This window comes from Ostrea edulis, chromosome 2 (genome assembly GCF_947568905.1).
Source record: "Ostrea edulis chromosome 2, xbOstEdul1.1, whole genome shotgun sequence".
Classification (NCBI taxonomy): domain Eukaryota; kingdom Metazoa; phylum Mollusca; class Bivalvia; order Ostreida; family Ostreidae; genus Ostrea; species Ostrea edulis.
In genome coordinates this window covers 17,747,296-17,769,328 of record NC_079165.1, presented here as the reverse complement: position 1 = coordinate 17,769,328, position 22,033 = coordinate 17,747,296, and the positions used below count along the sequence as shown (strand labels likewise).

General features: G+C 34.0%; 1 protein-coding gene across 1 annotated transcript in view; it reads right to left on the bottom strand.

Moving 5' to 3' along the window:
• Positions 1-908: 908 nt before the first annotated feature.
• The window catches only part of LOC125679612 (ATP-dependent DNA helicase Q5-like), a 53,686-nt gene continuing 32,561 nt past the window's right edge, over positions 909-22,033 (bottom strand). The window contains exons 13-21 of the mRNA XM_056153323.1: positions 21,503-21,594; positions 19,790-19,918; positions 17,911-18,087; positions 17,156-17,253; positions 12,920-13,056; positions 12,369-12,479; positions 7,093-7,292; positions 4,091-4,230; positions 909-1,254 (exon numbers count right to left, since the gene is read on the bottom strand). Coding sequence (XP_056009298.1) covers positions 931-1,254; positions 4,091-4,230; positions 7,093-7,292; positions 12,369-12,479; positions 12,920-13,056; positions 17,156-17,253; positions 17,911-18,087; positions 19,790-19,918; positions 21,503-21,594 — 1,408 coding nt within the window. The 3' untranslated portion in view covers positions 909-930. The remainder of the gene's footprint in view (positions 1,255-4,090; positions 4,231-7,092; positions 7,293-12,368; positions 12,480-12,919; positions 13,057-17,155; positions 17,254-17,910; positions 18,088-19,789; positions 19,919-21,502; positions 21,595-22,033) is intronic.

Below are 22,033 nucleotides of genomic sequence, written 5' to 3'. Positions count from 1 at the left end.
CAGCTTGAAGCTGCCTTCACCTATCAATTTTTTTTCCGGCTCAATCAGCTCACCCGACGACTTGCGTGGGCAATTCTGGCTCACAATCGTCTCCCCGATCATCGCTGGTTTACCCAGTGCGCTGGATCATTAGAATCAAATATGCTACTTGAATGAGCCAGCTTGGCTGCGCATAACAAGAGTTTGCTTCAAGATCCCTAGCCATGATAGCGTTCTCTGTGATACTTTAAATTGTTCCATTATAGAAAGTTAGGAAAGAAAGTAGTCTATGTGTAACAAAAGAGACAAATCTTCTACGGTCCCGAAATATACATGTACAGTATATATCATTTCAGAGATCAGCATATATTGCACATGTCTCTGACTTGAACTTCATGAAATAAACACGCACACACACATATATATAAAGCACTAAAAATGATCAAAGGTACGAACAATATTGAATTGTCAAAATTTTAGGACGACCTGTCCCTTCTTCAGAAGATGGAATATTTACAGAGAAATGAAAGCTAAATAAAAATGCAAACCTATAAACAATAAAACTACAAAAGTTGATAACAAACTATGTACCACGATAAATCCTGTCCATACACTGTAGGCATATGAAAATGAAATGTACTGCAAGAATTTAATTCTCAAAATATGACAAATTTGATATTTACCTGAAAATGACCCACAAAGACGAAAATGACTGCATTTTCCTCTTCACAACTTCCTCCAGGATTAAATTTTGGATTGTAAATTTTGTGCCAATTTCGGTTGAAAGGGCGAGTGGTCAGCTTTGATTAGATAAATGTTTTGAAAAGGTTATGCAAGACTGACTAATGGTGGACAAAACTTAACATGTAATAAAAAAACCTCACTGGACAACAAAACAACAATAAAAAAACAAACAAAAAAACCCCAGATTAGTTGAAGAATTTATTCAAATTAGAGTTCGATGAGCATATCTCTGAAATTTGTTGGTGTGTCTTCCAATTCAGCACAATGTCCAACTGTAGCAAGAAGTTTCTTGAAAGGTTCTGAATCCAGATTTTCTAGCCTTGTCGTTTCAAAAGTTTCACCTTTCCATGGCTGAGGCAAAAACTTCTCATATAATGCATTACTGGTGTCAAACCATACAAAATTTTTAACACCATTGTCTGAACCATCAAAATCCACAGTATTAAGCTGAAAGTATGTGAAGTTCACAGTTGTTTCACTCATATTGACCACTTGAATAGACATGGGCTTTGGGAGACGAGCTTTAATACCCTATGGGAAAAAAAGCATGTACAAGAAATAAATGATCTTTTCCTCCAAAAGTAAAATTAAAATTGTTGCATCCAAATATAAAATGCACTACACTGCGATAGTAGATGGGCGGATCAAATGATCTAATTTTAATTAGATTGGAATCTTTGTATGTTGTTTTCTTAAATTACATGAATTAAAAACACAAGACAAAAGATTTTGTGAATAATGGTTGCTGACATCGATTGATAATGACAGACACATTGCAAAAATTTTAACAGGTGAGCATATCTTTGAAATTTGTTGGTGTGTCTTGTCTTCCAATGATGTCCACCTGTCTCTTCCAGAGAAGAACATGAAAATGTTCAAAACTTTACGACTGACACACAGCGAAGGACAAAAATAGATAGCAATAGGTCACCCAAGTGACTCACGTGATGAGGGTATGAACTGCATTCACGCTGGCATATTTCATGAAGTGCGTAAGCTCAAACACCTTATGAAATACGCCAGCATGAAGCGTCGCAGTTCATACCCTCGTGTATTTGCAAAAATGAAATTCATTTCTTAATATGATTTCTTAGATTTCAGCATCTCCACCATACTCTTTGATTCAAAGAATCATTGGACATTTTTTTAAGTAACATTTCAAAACTCATCTCTTTAACATTGCTTTTAATGTTTAATTGAAAATGACAATTCTTAGTTTTTTTTTACAGAATAGTTTAAGTACTGTCAGAATTTTACCAGCATATAATACTACTTTAATGCAGGACTTTTCTTAAAATTAAAATTGTATGCTTTTAATGTGAAGCGCTTTAGAGATTTTAAATTGATTAGAGTACTATACAAATTTTAGTATTATTGTACATGTATTATATAAATTTAAGTACACATAAAAACACAAACAAGATGTGTGATTTTCGTATTTAAATTAGGAAAAACCTTATATAAAAAAAAAATAATGCATGAACTTCTCCTATTGTTTCTGCTTATTAACATTACAGAGAGAATTCATAAAGTCAGCTTAGTGCTTTTCAGTACTTTGATTTAAACTTATAACACAGAATTAGTATTTCTGAATGATTGTTATTTATTTTCATTGTTATAATTAATTGCTTGTTAACCTGTACAAGTATCGAAATATTAACTATCTATAACTAATTCTCTTCAGCTTTATAGATATCATACTAACTTACAATTATGCCAAGAAACACTATTTATACCTGTTTACCATCCTTTTCAGTACCATTGTAATGCCCCCCCCCCCCCCCCCCCCCCTCTTCACATTTTCTAAACTCTAAGGATGGGAGGCATTATTTAGGATCACAGAGTTTGGTCATTTTTCAATGTACTTGTATTTTTAATGTTTGTAAATTGACTTATATGAACACTAACACCTGCAATGTTTACTATTCTGTTTTGTATTTTTAATGTTTGTAAATTGACTTATATGAACACTAACACCTGCAATGTTTACTATTCTGTTTTGTATTTTTAATGTTTGTAAATCGACTTATATGAACACTAACACCTGCAATGTTTACTATTCTGTTTTGTATTTTTAATGTTTGTAAATTGACTTATATGAACACTAACACCTGCAAATGTTTACTATTCTGTTTTGTATTTTTAATGTTTGTAAATTGACTTATATGAACACTAACACCTGCAATGTTTACTATTCTGTTTTGTATTTTTAATGTTTGTAAATTGACTTATATGAACACTAACACCTGCAATGTTTACTATTCTGTTTTCCTCTCAGCTTTGAGTAGCTTCTACTAGTCTTACTTCCTGGTACAAACTACTTTTGAATTTGATATACATGTACCGTATATACTTGCCTATAAGTCGGATTTTTGGGAGTCAATTTTTGGTCCAAAACTCTATGCCCAACTTATAGGCGTGTCCTAAGAAGATTGGTATTTTTCTGGGCGGCGTAATGTAGTGTTTTTTAAACAACTCCGACAATCATCATGGACTACCACACAAATGATTATTGTTCACAAATATCTAGACATATTGTATTGTTAATGTATTTTAAAATTATGTATAAAGTACAAGTATTTACACATTTTTTATATTATTTATTTTGAAAATTATATACATACCGGTAACTAATATTCTTTCAATTCAACTAATCTATCGTTTATCGGTAAAATTGAATTACGAACCTGATTTAATATTGAAATTTTCATATGTATACCAGCTGAAATATAATTCATGAAAGATTGAATATTGTTAACAGATAATTTAGATCATCATTCTTGACTCTTAAAAACTCGATTGTTGATACATGTACAATGAATTATACTGGAATCCCACAATAACAGTTTTCGCAAGGCGCATGCCACTAAGTAAACACAGTGTCAGGTACTGGTAATTAGGAGACCATAATTGCTTAGGTAAACAAGTGATCATTGCCCATAATAGATCAAGGGTTGTGTTTAAACCCCAAACAGATATGGCTTGGATATGGAGCACCTCATAATTATTAATTTCTCAAAATATTTTTTGAAACATAGGTAAAAACACTAGAACATTGACTTGAAATTGTCAACCGATTCTGACAAAAATTTGTACCAACTTACAAGCGGGTCAATGGCAAATTCCTACAAAATAACCTTAAAAAATACAACCGACTTATAGGCGAGTATATACGGTAATTATCTTCATCTCAAATCTATTTTTCTAAAATATTACATGGATTCCCCCCCCCTTGTGATGTAAGTTGTTCATCAGACATACGAGATGAGTACTCAACTCCAGTATGACAGGGCTTTTAGCAGAAGACAAGATGATATTGTAGGTGGTGCTGTCCACACACAGTAAGGATGTGTTAAGGAATACCTACAGGGTACGTTTTTTTCACATGTGCCACTGTCAGTCCCATGGCCGTCACCAGAGCCCGTGCTTGTCGTTCATCCTCACTCCAGTCATCATTATTCAGCAAAACCAGAGTATGAGGAAAGCGACTGTTTCTTCCATGATGTCCTGCAATCAAGAGTGACAAGTACTGTGCAATCATTTCTATTTAGGGAGTAAAATTCTCCCAGATTGAAGAGCACAGTATGTTTAATGGGGTCTTCATTTCGTGGTCGAATAGTTGTCCGTTCACTTTCTTCACTTCAATGAATTTGAATATGTGAATACATGTATGTTTATTCCATAGCAACAAAGTTAAACAAGATGTGTTTGTGAAAACACTGGTGCCCCTGGTGTACAACAAAGTGAAACCAGGTCAAAGGTCAATGTTAAGGTCAACAATATTTGAGTCAATGGAAAGGTCGTGCCACAAAGAATACACATATCAAATATGAAAGCTCTACCTCTTATGGTGTTTAAGATATGACCAAGGTTAAAGTTTTGTGTCACAAAACAGACAGACAGATGGACAGACCAAAACCTATATGCCCCTGAATCGAAGATTCTGGGGGAATAAAAAAGAAACAAGACAACACAAGACGTGTTGGTAGAAACATGAATGTCACTGCAATGGTGCAGCTTATGGGAGCAAGATACTATCATGTGTATCATTAGATCTTGAAATAAGCAGTCCTCAAGTATTTGAAAAGTAAGTCAACAGTCCACATCCAGGTCACAAGACATACATTCTTCAAAGAAGCATTTCTAATCAATGATAATCACTGATCAATATTTCTAATCAATGATAATCACTGATCAATGTTTCTAATCAATGATAATCACTGATCCATGTTTCTAATCAATGATAATCACTGATCAATATTTCTAATCAATGATAATCACTGATCCATGTTTCTAATCAATGATAATCACTGATCCATGTTTCTAATCAATGATAATCACTGATCAATATTTCTAATCAATGATAATCACTGATCAATGTTTCTAATCACTGATCAATATTTGAGCATTGATTCATTATTTTGTTCTATATTTTGAATTAGAATGAAGTAGTGTGTAATATGATATCTGACCTGTACTACATGTGTAATACGATATCTGACCTGTGCTATATGTGTAATATGATATCTGACCTGTACTATATAATGTGTAATACGATATCTGACCTGTACTATATAATGGGTAATATGATATCTGACCTGTACTATATAATGTGTAATATGATATCTGACCTGTACTATATAATGTGTAATAAGATATCTGACCTGTGCTATATGTGTAATATGATATCTGACCTGTACTACATAATGTGTAATGTGATATCTGACCTGTACTATATAATGTGTAATATGATATCTGACCTGTACTATATAATGTGTAATATGATATCTGACCTGTACTACATAATGTGTAATACAATATCTGACCTGTACTATATAATGTGTAATGCGATATCTGATCTGTAATATATATGTAATAAAATATCTGACCTGTACTATATAATGTGTAATATGATATCTGACCTGTACTATATAATGTGTAATATGATATCTGACCTGTACTATATAATGTGTAATATGATATCTGACCTGTACTATATAATGTGTAATAAGATATCTGACCTGTGCTATATGTGTAATATGATATCTGACCTGTACTACATAATGTGTAATACAATATCTGACCTGTACTATATAATGTGTAATGCGATATCTGACCTGTACTATATATGTAATAAGATATCTGACATGTACTATATTATGTGTAATGTGATATCTGACCTGTACTATATGTGTAATATGATATCTGCTCTGTACTATATAATGTGTAATACGATATCTAACCTGTGCTATATGTGTAATACGATATCTGACTTGTACTATATATGTAATGCGATATCTGACCTGTACTATATAATGTGTAATACGATATCTGACCTGCACTATATGTGTAATATGATATCTGACTTGTACTACATAATGTGTAATACGATATCTGACCTGCGCTATATGTGTAATATGATATCTGACCTGTACTATATCATGTGTAATGCGATATCTGACCTGTACTGATGTGTAATGCGATATCTGACCTGTGCTATATGCGTAATATGATATCTGACCTGTACTATATAATGTGTAATAAGATATCTGACCTGTGCTATATGTGTAATATGATATCTGACCTGTACTACATAATGTGTAATACAATATCTGACCTGTACTATATAATGTGTAATGCGATATCTGACCTGTACTATATATGTAATAAGATATCTGACCTGTACTATATTATGTGTAATGTGATATCTGACCTGTACTATATAATGTGTAATGCAATATCTGACCTGTACTATATATGTAATAAGATATCTGACCTGTACTATATTATGTGTAATGTGATATCTGACCTGTACTATATAATGTGTAATATGATATCTGCTCTGTACTATATAATGTGTAATACGATATCTAACCTGTGCTATATGTGTAATACGATATCTGACTTGTACTATATATGTAATGCGATATCTGACCTGTACTATATAATGTGTAATACGATATCTGATCTGCACTATATGTGTAATATGATATCTGACTTGTACTACATAATGTGTAATACGATATCTGACCTGCGCTATATGTGTAATATGATATCTGACCTGTACTATATCATGTGTAATGCGATATCTGACCTGTACTGATGTGTAATGCGATATCTGACCTGTGCTATATGCATAATATGATATCTGACCTGTACTATATAATGTGTAATAAGATATCTGACCTGTACTATATGTGTAATAAGATATCTGACCTGTGCTATATGTGTAATAAGATATCTGAGCTGTACTATATAATGTGTAATACAATATCTGACCTGTGCAATATGTGTAATAAGATATCTGACCTGTACTATATGTGTAATAAGCTATCTGACCTGTGCTATATGTGTAATAAGATATCTGACCTGTACTATTCTTCAGATTGTAGTTATGTGACTTGAAGAAATCAATAGTAGGCTGGATGGGGTGGATGGAGGGAATGACAGTTGCCTCAGATGCCTCCACCTGCTCCTCAGAGAGAAATGGCGGCAGTGGAGAAGGTGATGTTATTGCAGCATCAATACCCAGGTAAAAACTCAGTAGAGAATCTGAAAACAGGTAAAAACTCAGTAGAGAATCTGAAAACAGATAAAAACTCAGTAGAGAATCTGACAACAGGTAAAAACTCAGTAGAGAATCTGAAAACAGGTAAAAACTCTGCAGAGAATCTGAAACCAGGTAAAAACTCAGCAGAGAATCTGAAAACAGGTAATAGCATCCGCACTGATCAATACCCAGGTAAAAACTCAGTAGAGAATCTGAAAACAGGTAAAAACTCAGTAGAGAATCTGAAAACAGGTAAAAACTCAGCAGAGAATCTGAAACCAGGTAAAAACTTAGTAGAGAATCTGAAACCAGGTAAAAACTCAGTAGAGAATCTGACAACAGATAAAAACTCAGTAGAGAATCTGAAACCAGGTAAAAACTCAGTAGAGAATCTGAAAACAGGTAAAAACTCAGCAGAGAATCTGAAACCAGATAAGAGCATCCGCACTAATAGGAATAGTATATAGCTAACTTGTAAATCATCTATCAGAAGAGCATCCACACTCATAGGAATAGTAAATAGCTAACTTGTAAATCATCTATCAGAAGAGCATCCACACTCATAGGAATAGTAAATAGCTAACTTGTAAATCATCTATCAGAAGAGCATCCACACTCATAGGAATAGTAAATAGCTAACTTGTAAATCATCTATCAGAAGACTATCCACACTCATAGGAATAGTAAATAGCTAACTTGTAAATCGTCTATCAGAAGAGCATCCACACTGGTAGGAATAATAAATAGCTAACTTGTAAATCATCTATCAGAAGACATTTTCAAACTTTATAATATTTTCATTTCTGTTCTGTTCAATATATTTGTAGAGGGGGGAAAGACATATGATTGCATCAGGATTCAAACCCAGGGGCCAAGCATAACTAGCCATTTGTTCTAAACATTGACCCATCCAGGCAATTAACCACAGTCCAAAACTCTACAACATATTATTTAAAGTTCATTTTAAAACTCATTTCTAAATATTGATGTTTTATCATCTACCCTGAACTGATGCCTAATTAAAGCCAATCTGATTAAAATAAGATCTTTGATCCGGTCCGTTATTGTTATGTCGCTACACAAAGCGACATAACAATAATGGAAAGGATCAAAGATCTTATTTAATCAGATTGAATTAAAGCTCGCAGTGATGAGAGCTTTGGGACACACTAGTATGTACTTGGATTTCAATGTTAGATCTAATTATCCTTCTGCAAAATGTCAAGCACTGGTAAAACACATATCATAATTCAACTATTTAATGTGCAGACTATTCGATAACATTATAATCTAATACGGTGTGTTTTAGAAAATAACTTCATAAATCTAAATTATGAGATAATTTTTGTGTATGAAATTTGGGATGTTGATATTTGGGTACATGAACTCCAAAACATATTATAGGAAAATAAGCATGATAGGGTATGTCAAATATGTGCTACTATTGGTAACCTTAAGAGTTGTTTCAGCTACCGGTATTAAAATAAAAACAAAATATTTGATTGAGGCAGATCTTTAAAAGGATGGTCCTCCTTAAAATATAATTTAGGGTTACAGATGCATGCTATCCTTGAGGACAACACATGGGCAATAGACTTCAAGGGATGGAATATCTCAGAATGGCCTTTAGCCAGGTGAGCTAAAAAACTGTCACCATGTACGTACTTTTAGAACCTTCCTCATATTTCAGCTTCTTTACAACATATAGCACCCCACAGTACACTAAAACCAATCCACAAGACACAGTCTCAGTGAATGTAAAAAGATACCCTATTTCCCAATTGCTAATTATTCCCCATCATTTCTCACTTTTATGTAATAATGTCTCATTCTAGCAATTAATCCAAACATGATATCACTCTAAATTGAAAAAGCATTCCAATATAAGCTTGGCACTCTATTTTGGCCAAATCCTGATTCCATAGCCCATGATTTGATCAACACCTTGAATCTATACTATGAAAGGATGCTTGCAGCCTATTTGAAAAATTGTTCTCCGGGAGCAGATTGTTAAAGAATTTCCTTTATATTCTAAATATCTTCACTGTGACCCGTGTTATTTTTGAGGGCATAACTATGTGAAGGCACCAGTGATAATTGTATATATAATAATTTCAAAGTTCAAGGGTGTGACAAACAAGCAATAGACAAAGTAATCCCACAGTATTCCCTATGTTTCACAGGCAACGATATATAAAAACACCCCATTTTTCTTTTTTCTAATTGTCTCATCATGGAAGGGATGTGGTCCTTCACTCAAATCCTTATCATCAAATGATGCTTTATGCCCACCAGAGATATTATTTCTGATAAAAAGAAATCTGTCCATTGTCATTTATTTTTCACATTTTTAGTTGGGGTCCATAGCAAAGCTATGAGCCAGACTATCGGGATTGTCGATCTGAGCGTATCAATCTGAATGAGATCCGAATCACCACCCAAATGAGCATTCACTTTTCATTGTCAGAATATTGTAATATCAAACATTCAAAGATCTTCTACAATTTATAAAAGCTAGAAAAGATATTCTTTTTAACATTTACTACAGGAACTCAGATTGGCATGTTCGAGAGATGATGGGCCTTATCACAACTGTCCTAGTTCTTCTCCATGCTGACATTGCACTATTTATCCAAATGTCAATGTTTTTACGCATTTGTAAGCATATGTACATTTGATTCATGAGTAAATAAATAATCTTATTGGGTATTTACATGTAAATAAAACTTCAACATATCTATTTGTACTAGGAAGGTTTTGACAATCTAAGACATAGGGAATATAGATAGTGAAAGATGTAATCTCTGAGCCAGAGCAGTGAAAGTTTGAAAAGCCTGGTCAAAAGAAGTTTGAAAGTAAAATATTTGAGAAATCTTATAGAACATTAGTCTTCATATGATTGTGAACTTTGTGGGTTCTAAAGTTTTTCTGTAGGTTTTCAGTTCTCATTGTTTACAAGTTTCATGAAATGAAAGTAGGCCTATGTTTTTGAGAAGTGTCTACGGAATACCATTTGCATTTTATCAACACGGATCCCAGCTACCTGTACATCCAGTACTTTGATTGACTGATTGTTCAGTCAACCTTGGCACAAGGCATCATCTAATAAAAGGAAGTCAGTATTCTAAAGAACTAGTCTAAACTAGAACTGTCCTAATGGGACTAATACCCCCCGCAGGGCATATAAAATGATGGGAAATATTTAATGCAAGCACATTGGATATTTTCACATTATCTACAGGGCAATCAATGTGAATGCATAAGTGTATATTCTACAGTACAGCAGTACATGAAATATTAAAAATATGCTTAATATAAACAATGAATACTATTTGGCACATTTTAGGCTGTATGATTGCAAATCCCTGGTCAAGTCTTCTAGTCTTTAGTTTATATTCACTTTGTTAAAGATCATTATGTTATGCCAACTTTACTTTGTCATTAGAAATAAACTCTGAACAAATTGTGTCTATTACTACAAGTACAACCAAACCAGAAAATGTCCGTAACTTCCATAACCGTTAAAATATTTCAATAAAAATAGAAGATGCACAACTACATTATATATATAAAATGAGAATAAAGTTTGAATCAAATCTGTTCAACGGTATTAGAATTAAACTCTGGACAAAGTGTGCAACCCCCAAAATGAAAAGAAAATGTGCGTAACTTCTATAACTGTTAAAATATTTCGATGAAAATAGGAGATGCACAACTACATAATATATAGAAGATGTGCATAAAGTTTGAATGAAATATGTCCAGCGGTATTAGAAATAAACTTCGGACAAATTGCGTCTACGAACAAACGGACGGACAGAAGGACGGACGGACAAAGTGATTCCAGTATACCCCCCCCCCCCCAAACTTCGTTTGCGGGGAGTATAATGAGTGACTGATGAGAGGATTGGATATTCTAAATGAGTGACTGATGAGAGGATTGATGAGAGGATTGGATATTCTAAATGAGTGACTGATGAGAGGATTGGATATTCTAAATGAGTGACTGATGAGAGGATTGGATATTCTAAATGAGTGACTGATGAGAGGATTGATGAGAGGATTGGATGTTCTAAATGAGTGACTGATGAGAGGATGGGATATTCTAAATGAGTGACTGATGAGAGGTTAGGATATTCTAAATGAGTGACTGATGAGAGGATGGGATATTCTAAATGAGTGACTGATGAGAGGATTGGATATTCTAAATGAGTGACTGATGAGAGGATTGGATGTTCTAAATGAGTGACTGATGAGAGGATTGGATATTCTAAATGAGTGACTGATGAGAGGATTGGATGTTCTAAATGAGTGACTGATGAGAGGATTGGATATTCTAAATGAGTGACTGATGAGAGGATTGATGAGAGGATTGGATATTCTAAATGAGTGACTGATGAGAGGATTGGATATTCTAAATGAGTGACTGATGAGAGGATTGGATGTTCTAAATGAGTGACTGATGAGAGGATTGGATATTCTAAATGAGTGACTGATGAGAGGATTGATGAGAGGATTGGATATTCTAAATGAGTGACTGATGAGAGGATTGGATATTCTAAATGAGTGACTGATGAGAGGATTGGATGTTCTAAATGAGTGACTGATGAGAGGATTGGATATTCTAAATGAGTGACTGATGAGAGGATTGATGAGAGGATTGGATATTCTAAATGAGTGACTGATGAGAGGATTGATGAGAGGATTGGATATTCTAAATGAGTGACTGATGAGAGGATTGGATATTCTAAATGAGTGACTGATGAGAGGATGGGATATTCTAAATGAGTGACTGATGAGAGGATTGGATATTCTAAATGAGTGACTGATGAGAGGATTGATGAGAGGATTGGATATTCTAAATGAGTGACTGATGAGAGGATTGGGTAATCTAAATGAGTGACTGATGAGAGGATTGGATATTCTAAATGAGTGACTGATGAGAGGATTGGGTAATATAAGTGAGTGACTGATGAGAGGATGGGATGGACCAGTCATTGGAGAACTTAGTTGTATTGCACTCCCATTTTAAATGGAATTTACAGCACAAACGTGGTTTGCTCTGTAAAGATTTGTACCATTGAAATGAAAGTACGTAGCTATTCCGTCTGGACGAAATATCATTCTTCTGTTCCTTCCATTCTGTGGGTACTTAGCAGTGACCGCCATGTCAGCCAAACGAAGCAGGTCAAATGACAGCATGTCTCTACAACAACAGAGAGTACAGTAAATGTGCATGCGATTTCTCTTCATTCAATCAAAATATCTATTGACATGCGATTGGGAGAGTTTCTAAGCATTCAGATGACCAAAGGTCCACTTGATTGGTTCTTATTATTAAGTATACATTAATCGAATGTCAGTGAGCTTCAGGTTGGAGAAATGTAAGTATATATCAGATAGCTTTAATAATGAAAATATTAACAATGGGAACAAATCGATTTTTGATTTTGTTCATAAGTAAACCATTTCCTTTCTGCCCAAAAGTTGAGAAAATTTCAAAAGAAATTGTGCATTTTCACAATATGAGTCATAGTGCATTGCCTTTGCACCAGAGTCAATCATAGAATTACTACTGTGCAACTTGCAGCCACCAATAAATTCAGAAACAGAAATAGACATATGATCATCAACTTCAAAACTTACAATCTCTTTTCCATAGGGATTCCATATTCTCTAGAAAAGTTATATTCTGGTTTTTCAGGATCACGTCTCTTTGGGAGTTTCTCTTTCGTCGAGTCCCACATCTGAGCTTTCATGATAGCTTTTTGTAACAACTTGGACTGAAAATATTAAAGTCACATGTCACTAAATGAAACAAGCAAATACTCTGAAATGTGAGAGGCCAAGACAGCAACATCTTAATCTAATATACAAAGTCATCCATTATGAACTCAAACTATCTTGAAAAGCATCAAGACAAATTTTCAGATTTCTAGTCTAGAAGATCAGTGATTTTTCAACAATTTTCAAAAGGTTCCTTGTGGTTTTCGAATTGGGAAAAATTGTCAACATTTGATCAAATTGGGAAAACCTAGTCATTATTGTAAATATGCTAAATATATCATATCAAACAAGAAATCAAACACAAATTGATGTCATTCTTCTTTTATTTTAGGGCTGTTCCAGAAATAATCAAATGGGGGGGTCGGGCGGCAAACAAAATTTTTTTGTGTGGGTGGTCGTATTTTTTCATATTTTAATTGGTCCGTGGTTGGACTGTTAAAAAAATATTTATTATGGGTAGTGGGTAGTTTCTATTGTTTTATTTTGTGCCACGTGGGTGTTGAGTTTTCAGAATATTTTTATTGTCGCTCTTGTCGTGTTGGTTACAAAACGTCGGAGGGAAAATTGAAAACGTGCTTTCGAAATGCTGCTTTCGAAATCGGAAGTAACATAGAACTATTCGAGTTGTCGCTCTTTGCAGCGCATAACTTTCCATTACGGCACTCTTCAAATTAGAGGCGCGTTTAGTAGGGTCCCTTTGGACGTGATGGCGGCGAACTCTGTTCTGTAGATTATTACAGTTTACAGTGCATTGATTTTGGGAATATTTTGAAACCAATAGGTATTCTGTTTTCTAATAAAAATAGGCAAACCTTAGTTGATTTATACGAGGGTACCGATGCGTTATATTTATCAGTCGGTGTGATGGTGATATAGAGGCCTCCGGGCGCGGGCTCCATTAGAAGACAAACGATTCGTGGAAAAACATATCCATACCCATTTCATGATAATAGCATCATTTGGACTCCCAATCTTTCCAACATTCCCGCCATAGATGCCTTTGATTGTTGATGTGACATCGTTTCTTCAGAACTACTGTGATACAATGTCGCACAGGCATTACCGCGTCATTGACTAGAATGTTTGTCCCGAAAACCTCGCGAGATTTGTACCGTTTTCAATTTTAAAAATATTTTTGTGGTGGGTCTGGTTAGTTTTTTTTTTTTTTTATTAGATGGGTCATTGTAAAATGAGTTTATTAATTTGATGGGTCATGGGGTAATTTTTTATTTTTTTTAATGGGTGCTTGGTATATACAAAAGGTGCCTCCCGACCCCCCCATGTATTTATTTCTGGAATAGCCCTTACATATTTAAAGCTTTATGGTCCGAATTACAATTTTTTTTCCCATCTCTTAAAAATGCTATTAAATCATCGCACGTATGTAGTTATGAGGCTGTACGACATATCATAAATTATTTCACCTGTTTTAACCCAAATTATTTGATTTTGAATCGATGTTTACAAATAACCGCGTCACTGCCATTTCAAGTGACAGTCACGTGACCAGTTCAAACTTTCAGATCAATGGTGGTCTTATTTGTGTAAAACTGTGTATTTTGTTATAATAGTACCGTACCATAAGTTTAATAGAAATAAAAATATCAAATAACTCTTAGTAATTCGTTGTTTTACGCTCTTTCAGCCTTAAAACTAGACAGTTGCGTATGAGTTTATACATCATGTTGGGATTCCCCTGACGTGCTTGGGTCTATTTATAGACATCTATTATGGGACGATTTATATATGTACCCACTATATTTACTTTCTAAATAATATTTGCACTGTTTTCTTTTACATGCAGATGTTTTCAAGCATGTAATTAAGGGAAAGTTAATAACTTTATAAAGTAATTAATCTGCTTTAAAGTAATTATGTACAAAAATAATACATGAACATCGGGTCGTACAGCTTTAACTTTCTTTTCTTTAAAAGCTCTTAAAAATTTTCAACTATTCTTTCTAAATGTTTTAGAATTGATGCGATTTTGTCATGTCGTACATAAACAATTCACATTGAACTTTATTTTTTAAACAAATACGTTTTTCGCCAGTTTTTATCATAGGAAAAATTGCAAGTTAAATTGGGAAAAAACTGGTAATTTTTGGGAGGGGAAAGGGCTGATATTCGGACCTAAAATGGGTCTTAAAAAATCACTGAAGGTACATGTGTCATCAGGGTTGTGGTTAACATAAAATCACTGAAGGTACATGTGCCATCAGGGTTGTGGTTAACATAAAATCACTGAAGGTACATGTGCCATCAGGGTTGTGGTTAACATAAAATCACTGAAGGTACATGTGTCATCAGGGTTGTGGTTAACATAAAATCACTGAAGGTACATGTGTCATCAGGATTGTGGTTAACATAAAATCACTGAAGGTACATGTGTCATCAGGGTTGTGGTTAACATAAGGTACTTTTTCTTCTTCCTGTATCCCTCTTCATCTAAAATCAAACACACTGTCACACTCAATCTCACTGTCACACTCAATCTCACTGTCACACTCAATCTCACTGTCACACTCTCCCTCATCATTGGTGCTCATAGTCAGAGTATCTTCTTCCGTTAGCATTTGTTTTTAGGGACTTTGTGACCTCTTCGATAAACCGCCAAATTTTTTCCACATATGACCTTGGTTACTAAAGAGTTAAGTGAAAAGTGAAAGTAGGATTATAAGATCTGAACAAAACATGGGAATATTTTGTGGAAAACTTTGTTTGCCATGTGAGTGACTGGGCTGCCCACCCTGAATTTTAGTTACACTGGTGTATGGGCTAAAAGACTGAAACTACAAACATGTACCACATTTTAAGTATTTTTTTTATTATCTCCCCCTTGGAATGGGGCTTAGTCACTTTGCTTCTAAAACCCAGCAACACATTAAACCCTAGAAGTCTAACACAGCGACTTCACCATTTGTCCAGCATTAGAAATGAAAGTCGTGGATGTTTTGGATATGATCTTATAAACAGAGGTCCCAAGTTAAAGTAACAAGTGGTATGATACAGAACCCTGGGTGTATAAACAGAGGTCCCAAGTTAAAGTAACAAGTGGCATGATAAAGAACCCTCACTGCTACAGCCCTGAGTGTCATACATAGGTCAAGATTTGTGGCATGTCTCAAGTGGGTCATCTCTATATGAGTGAACAATTCTTAAATAGGACACAAAATAACATACAACTTGAGCTTGCTCCACTTAAATTCTTTACGTTGAAATGTCCGTTAATTTGAAATAACTTTTACTAATTTTTCACTTAATTTAAAGTAAATCCTGGGGTATATCACCAGGTTTTTATATGAGTTAGCATATTTTGATAGTTCCTGGTTGTGGCAAGTACAAATTATGTAAAGTCAGCTCATATGTACTGCAGTAAGTTGTATAAATGCATATTACTGTTGTAAAGATGGAGAGAAAAATCTTTGGCACAATCAGGTATCAAACCTGGGACCTTTCCAATACTAGTTAGGCAAGTTAAACCTATTTGGAAATCATACAAGAACTCTTCATACCGAGGAGATAATAAAGTAAAATAAATTTAGAAAAAATGTCAGAAACACTTCATATGCCCTTATTTTATTTTCATTTCATGTACACTGCGTTTTTAAAATAGTAGATCTGCAACTAATGCATGGGTTTAATTTGAAATTCAGATATTGAAAAAATTAGCTGACACCCTGAATTCCAATATATCCGGAGAAGATTGTACAAACAAAAAGCCATTCATGAACCTACTTCTTTCTGATATTTCAGATAAAATCACAAGGGAATATATAAAAATTATTTGGTGTTGTGATACTACTTCCCATTGGTTGAAATATCTGGAGTCATTGAAGACTTGCTATGTGATACTACTTCCCATTGGTTGAAATATCTGGAGTCATTGAAGACTTGCTATGTGATACTACTTCCCATTGGATGAAATATCTGGAGTTATTGAAGACTTGCTATGTGATACTACTTCCCATTGGATGAAATATCTGGAGTTATTGAAGACTTGCTATGTGATTCTCTTCAGTAGTGTTGTAATGCATGTGTGGACTGTTTCATTGCTCATATTTGAGAGAAACACATAACAAATTCATATTTTACCTCATCTGGAACTTCAAATTTGTCAATCACTTGCTGCACACTTTCTGGCATTCCTTCGAACTTCACAGATTTTGTAAGAAAACAAGCTTGGTTAGTACCTGTAACAGATTATGAATAGGTTATTGTAATTCCACCCTCTTGTAATGTCATAAGATTTTGCAAAGTCATTTTTTTTTGGTTTATGCAAGAACATAAACTTAGTTGGAATTTTTTCTGAAAGTTATTGTAAAAAAAATAATCTAGTTAGACATGCATAAATAAAATCTAAGTTATATTTGCATAATCAATGATATGTTTCAATATTTAATCCAAGGACAATAATTCTGTTTTCATTTGATCTTTCTATTAAGTTCATTATGCAAGAGATTTTTTATATTTTTTTTTACAGACATTTTGTATATTTTTGCAAAGAAACAGTTTCATGAACTTGTAGTGAATACTATTAAAAATATATCGTTGTAACCAGTTTTTGTGAAATTTTGATAATGCTGTTTTAAAAAATTGCAATTTTCTTATGTTGATCTATGATTCTGTTTTATTATGTATGTTTCACATCTTAAAAAGTGTGATGACCTATATATTTTATTTGATAATTTATTAGTTTGAATTTTAATAAATGGAAATCAATACACTTTTTATATTTTTATCAGATAATAATGCGAGTATAGAGTCACCTTAAGAACTGAATATTCACCAAGTTGGAAGCAATGGGATAATTACACATCAATGCATGTACCCTAATACTGTCTACTTACCGTCAATAAATCTGCAGTTTTTATTGTATAGAAAAGCTGGGATTTCTCGATAGTTTTTTCTGTCTTCTGGTTTGAGTGGGCTATAAAATCTTGGATCATCTGCTAGCTCTGCCGGCAGTTCTTTGGGCTGGTTGCTTCGTGTTCCCTTCTTTTCAACGAGCTTTTCGACATCAATATCTGCAACCCCAGAGCAAATAATTTACTGGACAAGCAGTATGGAACATACTCAACTACTTGCTCAAAAAATTTTAATATTGAGATGTTGCAGTTTCATTCTGATAAAGTTACCATACTTAAACATGTTAGTGTAAAGAATTTTCTTTTACAAGAAGCCTACTGGGCCTTGATGGTTGCCTGAGCGCCATACAACTAAATCTTTCAATTAGAAGTGTTGCTCGTTGACGGTGCAAGAGTTCATCTCTTGAACTCTGAGAACTGGAAGTCTATGTCTTAGTGGTAAAAAATAAAAATGATGTATAATTGCATGCTGGTGCTTTCACGTCATATTGACAGTTTGCTGTTCTTGAGACTTGTACAGATATTTTTTTTCCAGCATACTTTGAATCCTGACTCCAATCCCTAGACCATCACGACTATGATCTATGAAGCATGGATTGAATTAATGCCATTGTTATATATACACTTCAAGAGGATACGTGCATGATTTTGATGAACTACTCATTAACAACGATTTTGTTTAACCTTGTGCAAGAGATTTGATTTGTTTTCCTATACCAGTAATTAAGCGGAAAAACAGATACAATATTCTAATCTGTAGTGTAGATTTTCGCAACCCAAATTAGTCCAACCTGGAATGTCCTGGATGCTTTCATTTCATTTAAGGAAATTGTTGAATTGCTGGCATATGGAATTTGAAGATAGGACAGAGATTGATCATTGATATTTTCCGGTTATTGCCATTTTGAGTTGTAGATTTTTTCCGTTTAATTCATTCTACAAAGTCATTTAAACACTTTCATACAGTGATTTAACATAGGGCTATTTGATCAAATTCAAGTTACTGAATGACAAAAACAATGGATATGAACGTGTGGAATCATATACAGGGAGTAAGGAAGCCCGAGAAAAGAAAGGCCAATTCACACAGTCCAAGTGGCTGATTGAGTTGGATTAGGCCAAAAATAAAAATTGATTTGTTTGATGTACTCCGACTGACCCGTGAAAATCGCCCCTACCCAATCACTTTTTTCAGTACTTTTAATTTTTAATTTTTTTTTTAATTTGGTTTCCAGGGAAATAGACATTGTTTCATTTTAAAGGTTTATATTCTCTAAGAAACTTTTTTGATGAATGTTTTATAACAATAATTATTAAATCTGTCTTGTCCAATGTTTAATGAAAACATCAATAAATTTCTAAGTCTGCGTTTTTATGACAATAATCAATTTTTTCGATACTGCAAAAAAAAACAAAAAAACCTACCTACCTACCCACCTTGAAAAATGTGGGTCGGAGTACATCAAACAAAAATATTTTTAATGATGGCCTTGGCTGTATAATTTTTGACATATTGTTTAGTTTTAGTTTCATTGATTTTCACCAGAGCAACCAATTTTTAACATGGGCAACTAAAATTTGACTTTTAGGGGCCCTGCTGGCTACCATGATTTTTTGGTCAAGTTTAAACCCTTTAAGATTTGAAAATTCAAGGACACAAGATGAGGGGAGGCAGGCAATCAGTCCTGACATTATGCTAGACAGATGATAGACTAGTATATATATTTTTAGTTGTGTAAATGCAACATCAAGTAAATTTTCACCAACTTTCATGATGTCAATAGAAAATGGTCAAACAAACTACACAAGAAAATGGCAAAAGTTTTTTCACTTAGGGAATACAAAATTTGCATAACCTCACCATTGAGAGCTGGAGCATTTAAAGGAAAATCCTTGTAAGTTAATTTGTCCAATAAAAATTTGAACCTCCTCTTTCGAGACACAAATAATTGTCTGGTAATCCGCATGTTGATGCTCAGTCTTTCTGTGCCTAAAATTAAAAGAAAAGGGCATTGAAAACTTCTAGGAGAAAAACTTACATGTGTAAGTTGTAAGCTAGATCTCCTTTCTGATCTTCTGAAATTGGAGTCATTATTATACACCTTAATTTTTTCCTATATAAAACTTATATGATTTAGAACCAACATCATAACTGTCAAACCAACTCTCACACTCGTGGTCTATTGACCGGTCAACAGGTTACGAACTGTTGACCGGGCAATAGTCTGCTCTATTTCTATTGGCTATGCAAGTCACATGATTCTTGATCTGCTGCTTTGTTTAATAGCAAGATTCATTAATTTGACTGATAATGAAATAAAAAATTTATTAAATGCAACACAGAGCAGAAACACAATAAATATTATCATTAATAAGGATATTGGGTACATTTTCTTTTAAACTAGTGAATTCGGTGATCCTGTTAAAAGTTCAAAGTCAACAAACTACATGCATCTAGTAAAAACAACCTAAAAATGAAGGTGTATCACAACACAACGGACAAACTTCTAACGGATCTGTTGCCCTCGGCCTGTATGGCTACCCTCAGCCTATATGGCTACCCTCGGTCTATATATGGCTACCCTCATCCTATATGGCTACCCTTGGCCTATATATAGCTACCCTCGGCCTATATATGGCTACCCTCGGCCTATATAGCTACCCTCGGCCTATATATGGCTTAATTTAGGCAACAGATTCATTTCTGGGTCAAACAAAACAGCTAGCTGTTGTCCTTGAACAAGTCAATAACTATATAGGTTCCCAATTCGATATCTTTATACAAGAGGCCCAGAGGCTTTAACAGTCACTTGAGTATTATAAATACACTCGAATCATTCACTGCACACCTTAGAATAACTCACAACAGTGTATGAGGAACAAGTCTGCATACCATCTCGATTTTCAACATGGAGAAACAGACATATCATGCATTTTCCATCTTCCCAAGTCAAGGGTTTCTGATCCACTCTGCTTCATATATAAAAGCGAAGAAACTCTTGATTGGGGAAGATAGCATTTCCGTACGTTCAATGAAGTCAACTGGATGTTGTTTCAACCTTGAAATTTTCAACTTTGAATTACGGTTGTACAATGTCTCAACTATCATTCAAAAATTTTTTAGCGTTGTATGCCAGCTGAAATTATGCTTGACATACACATTGACAAGAAAACTCTTTTATCGTGCATTACGTTACGTACGTGAGAATTTTACTTTATATCTTGGTAGATCTACATTGTGGTTTTTCTCGTTGATTTCTTTAACAAATAATAATCATTGTTATGTAAATGCTCTAAAATTTCAAGTCTATTGACAAAGTATTCACAAGAAAAATGCAGGTTTACGATCGGCATAGCATTTCACAACCCATTTTACCAACACTCCATGCGACTTTTTTCAATAGAGGAAATTCGAAATTTTCTTTCCATGCACTCAGTCATAGAATTTTCATACTCCCTATGAAACAAACTTGTCTCTAAGATAAAATTAAGAAATCTCAACTGTTTTACCGTAAACATTAACGATGCCAGATTGGCGTATTGCTCAAAAGTTGTCCTCTCACAGCAGCCTCACATACATAGTTGGATGGGTAGGTGTAAAAGTAGTCCGGGGCATTAAACCCTAACCCTATGACAACAATGGCGTTACCAATTCGAGCAAAGTACCTAGAGAAGATTGTCAAAAAATGTTTGTTAATATAAAAAAAAAAAAAACACCCACCAATTTGAAATAATATTTCTTTTTATAGAAGGTAAGAGGCCCACAGGCCATAATGCTAACCTGATAAAAAAAAAAAAAGATCTTTCATACGCGAAATTTCTCAATAATGTATAATTTTTGGAGACATTTCATGTACAATTCACTTTCTTTCTATCTCGTTTCTACGAAGAATTTTGGGGTATATTAAGAGTATATTTTGATAGTTCCTGGTTGTTGCACATAAAAACTATATATAAACTGTCAGCTCTTGTGCTGCGTATTATAGAAAGTTTTGAAGCAAAGAAGAAAAAAAAATCTTTGAAGCATTTGGGGGGATCGAACTCTGGACCGTTAAATTACCAGTTAAGTGATATAATCACTGATCTACCTATACGCCAATAAACA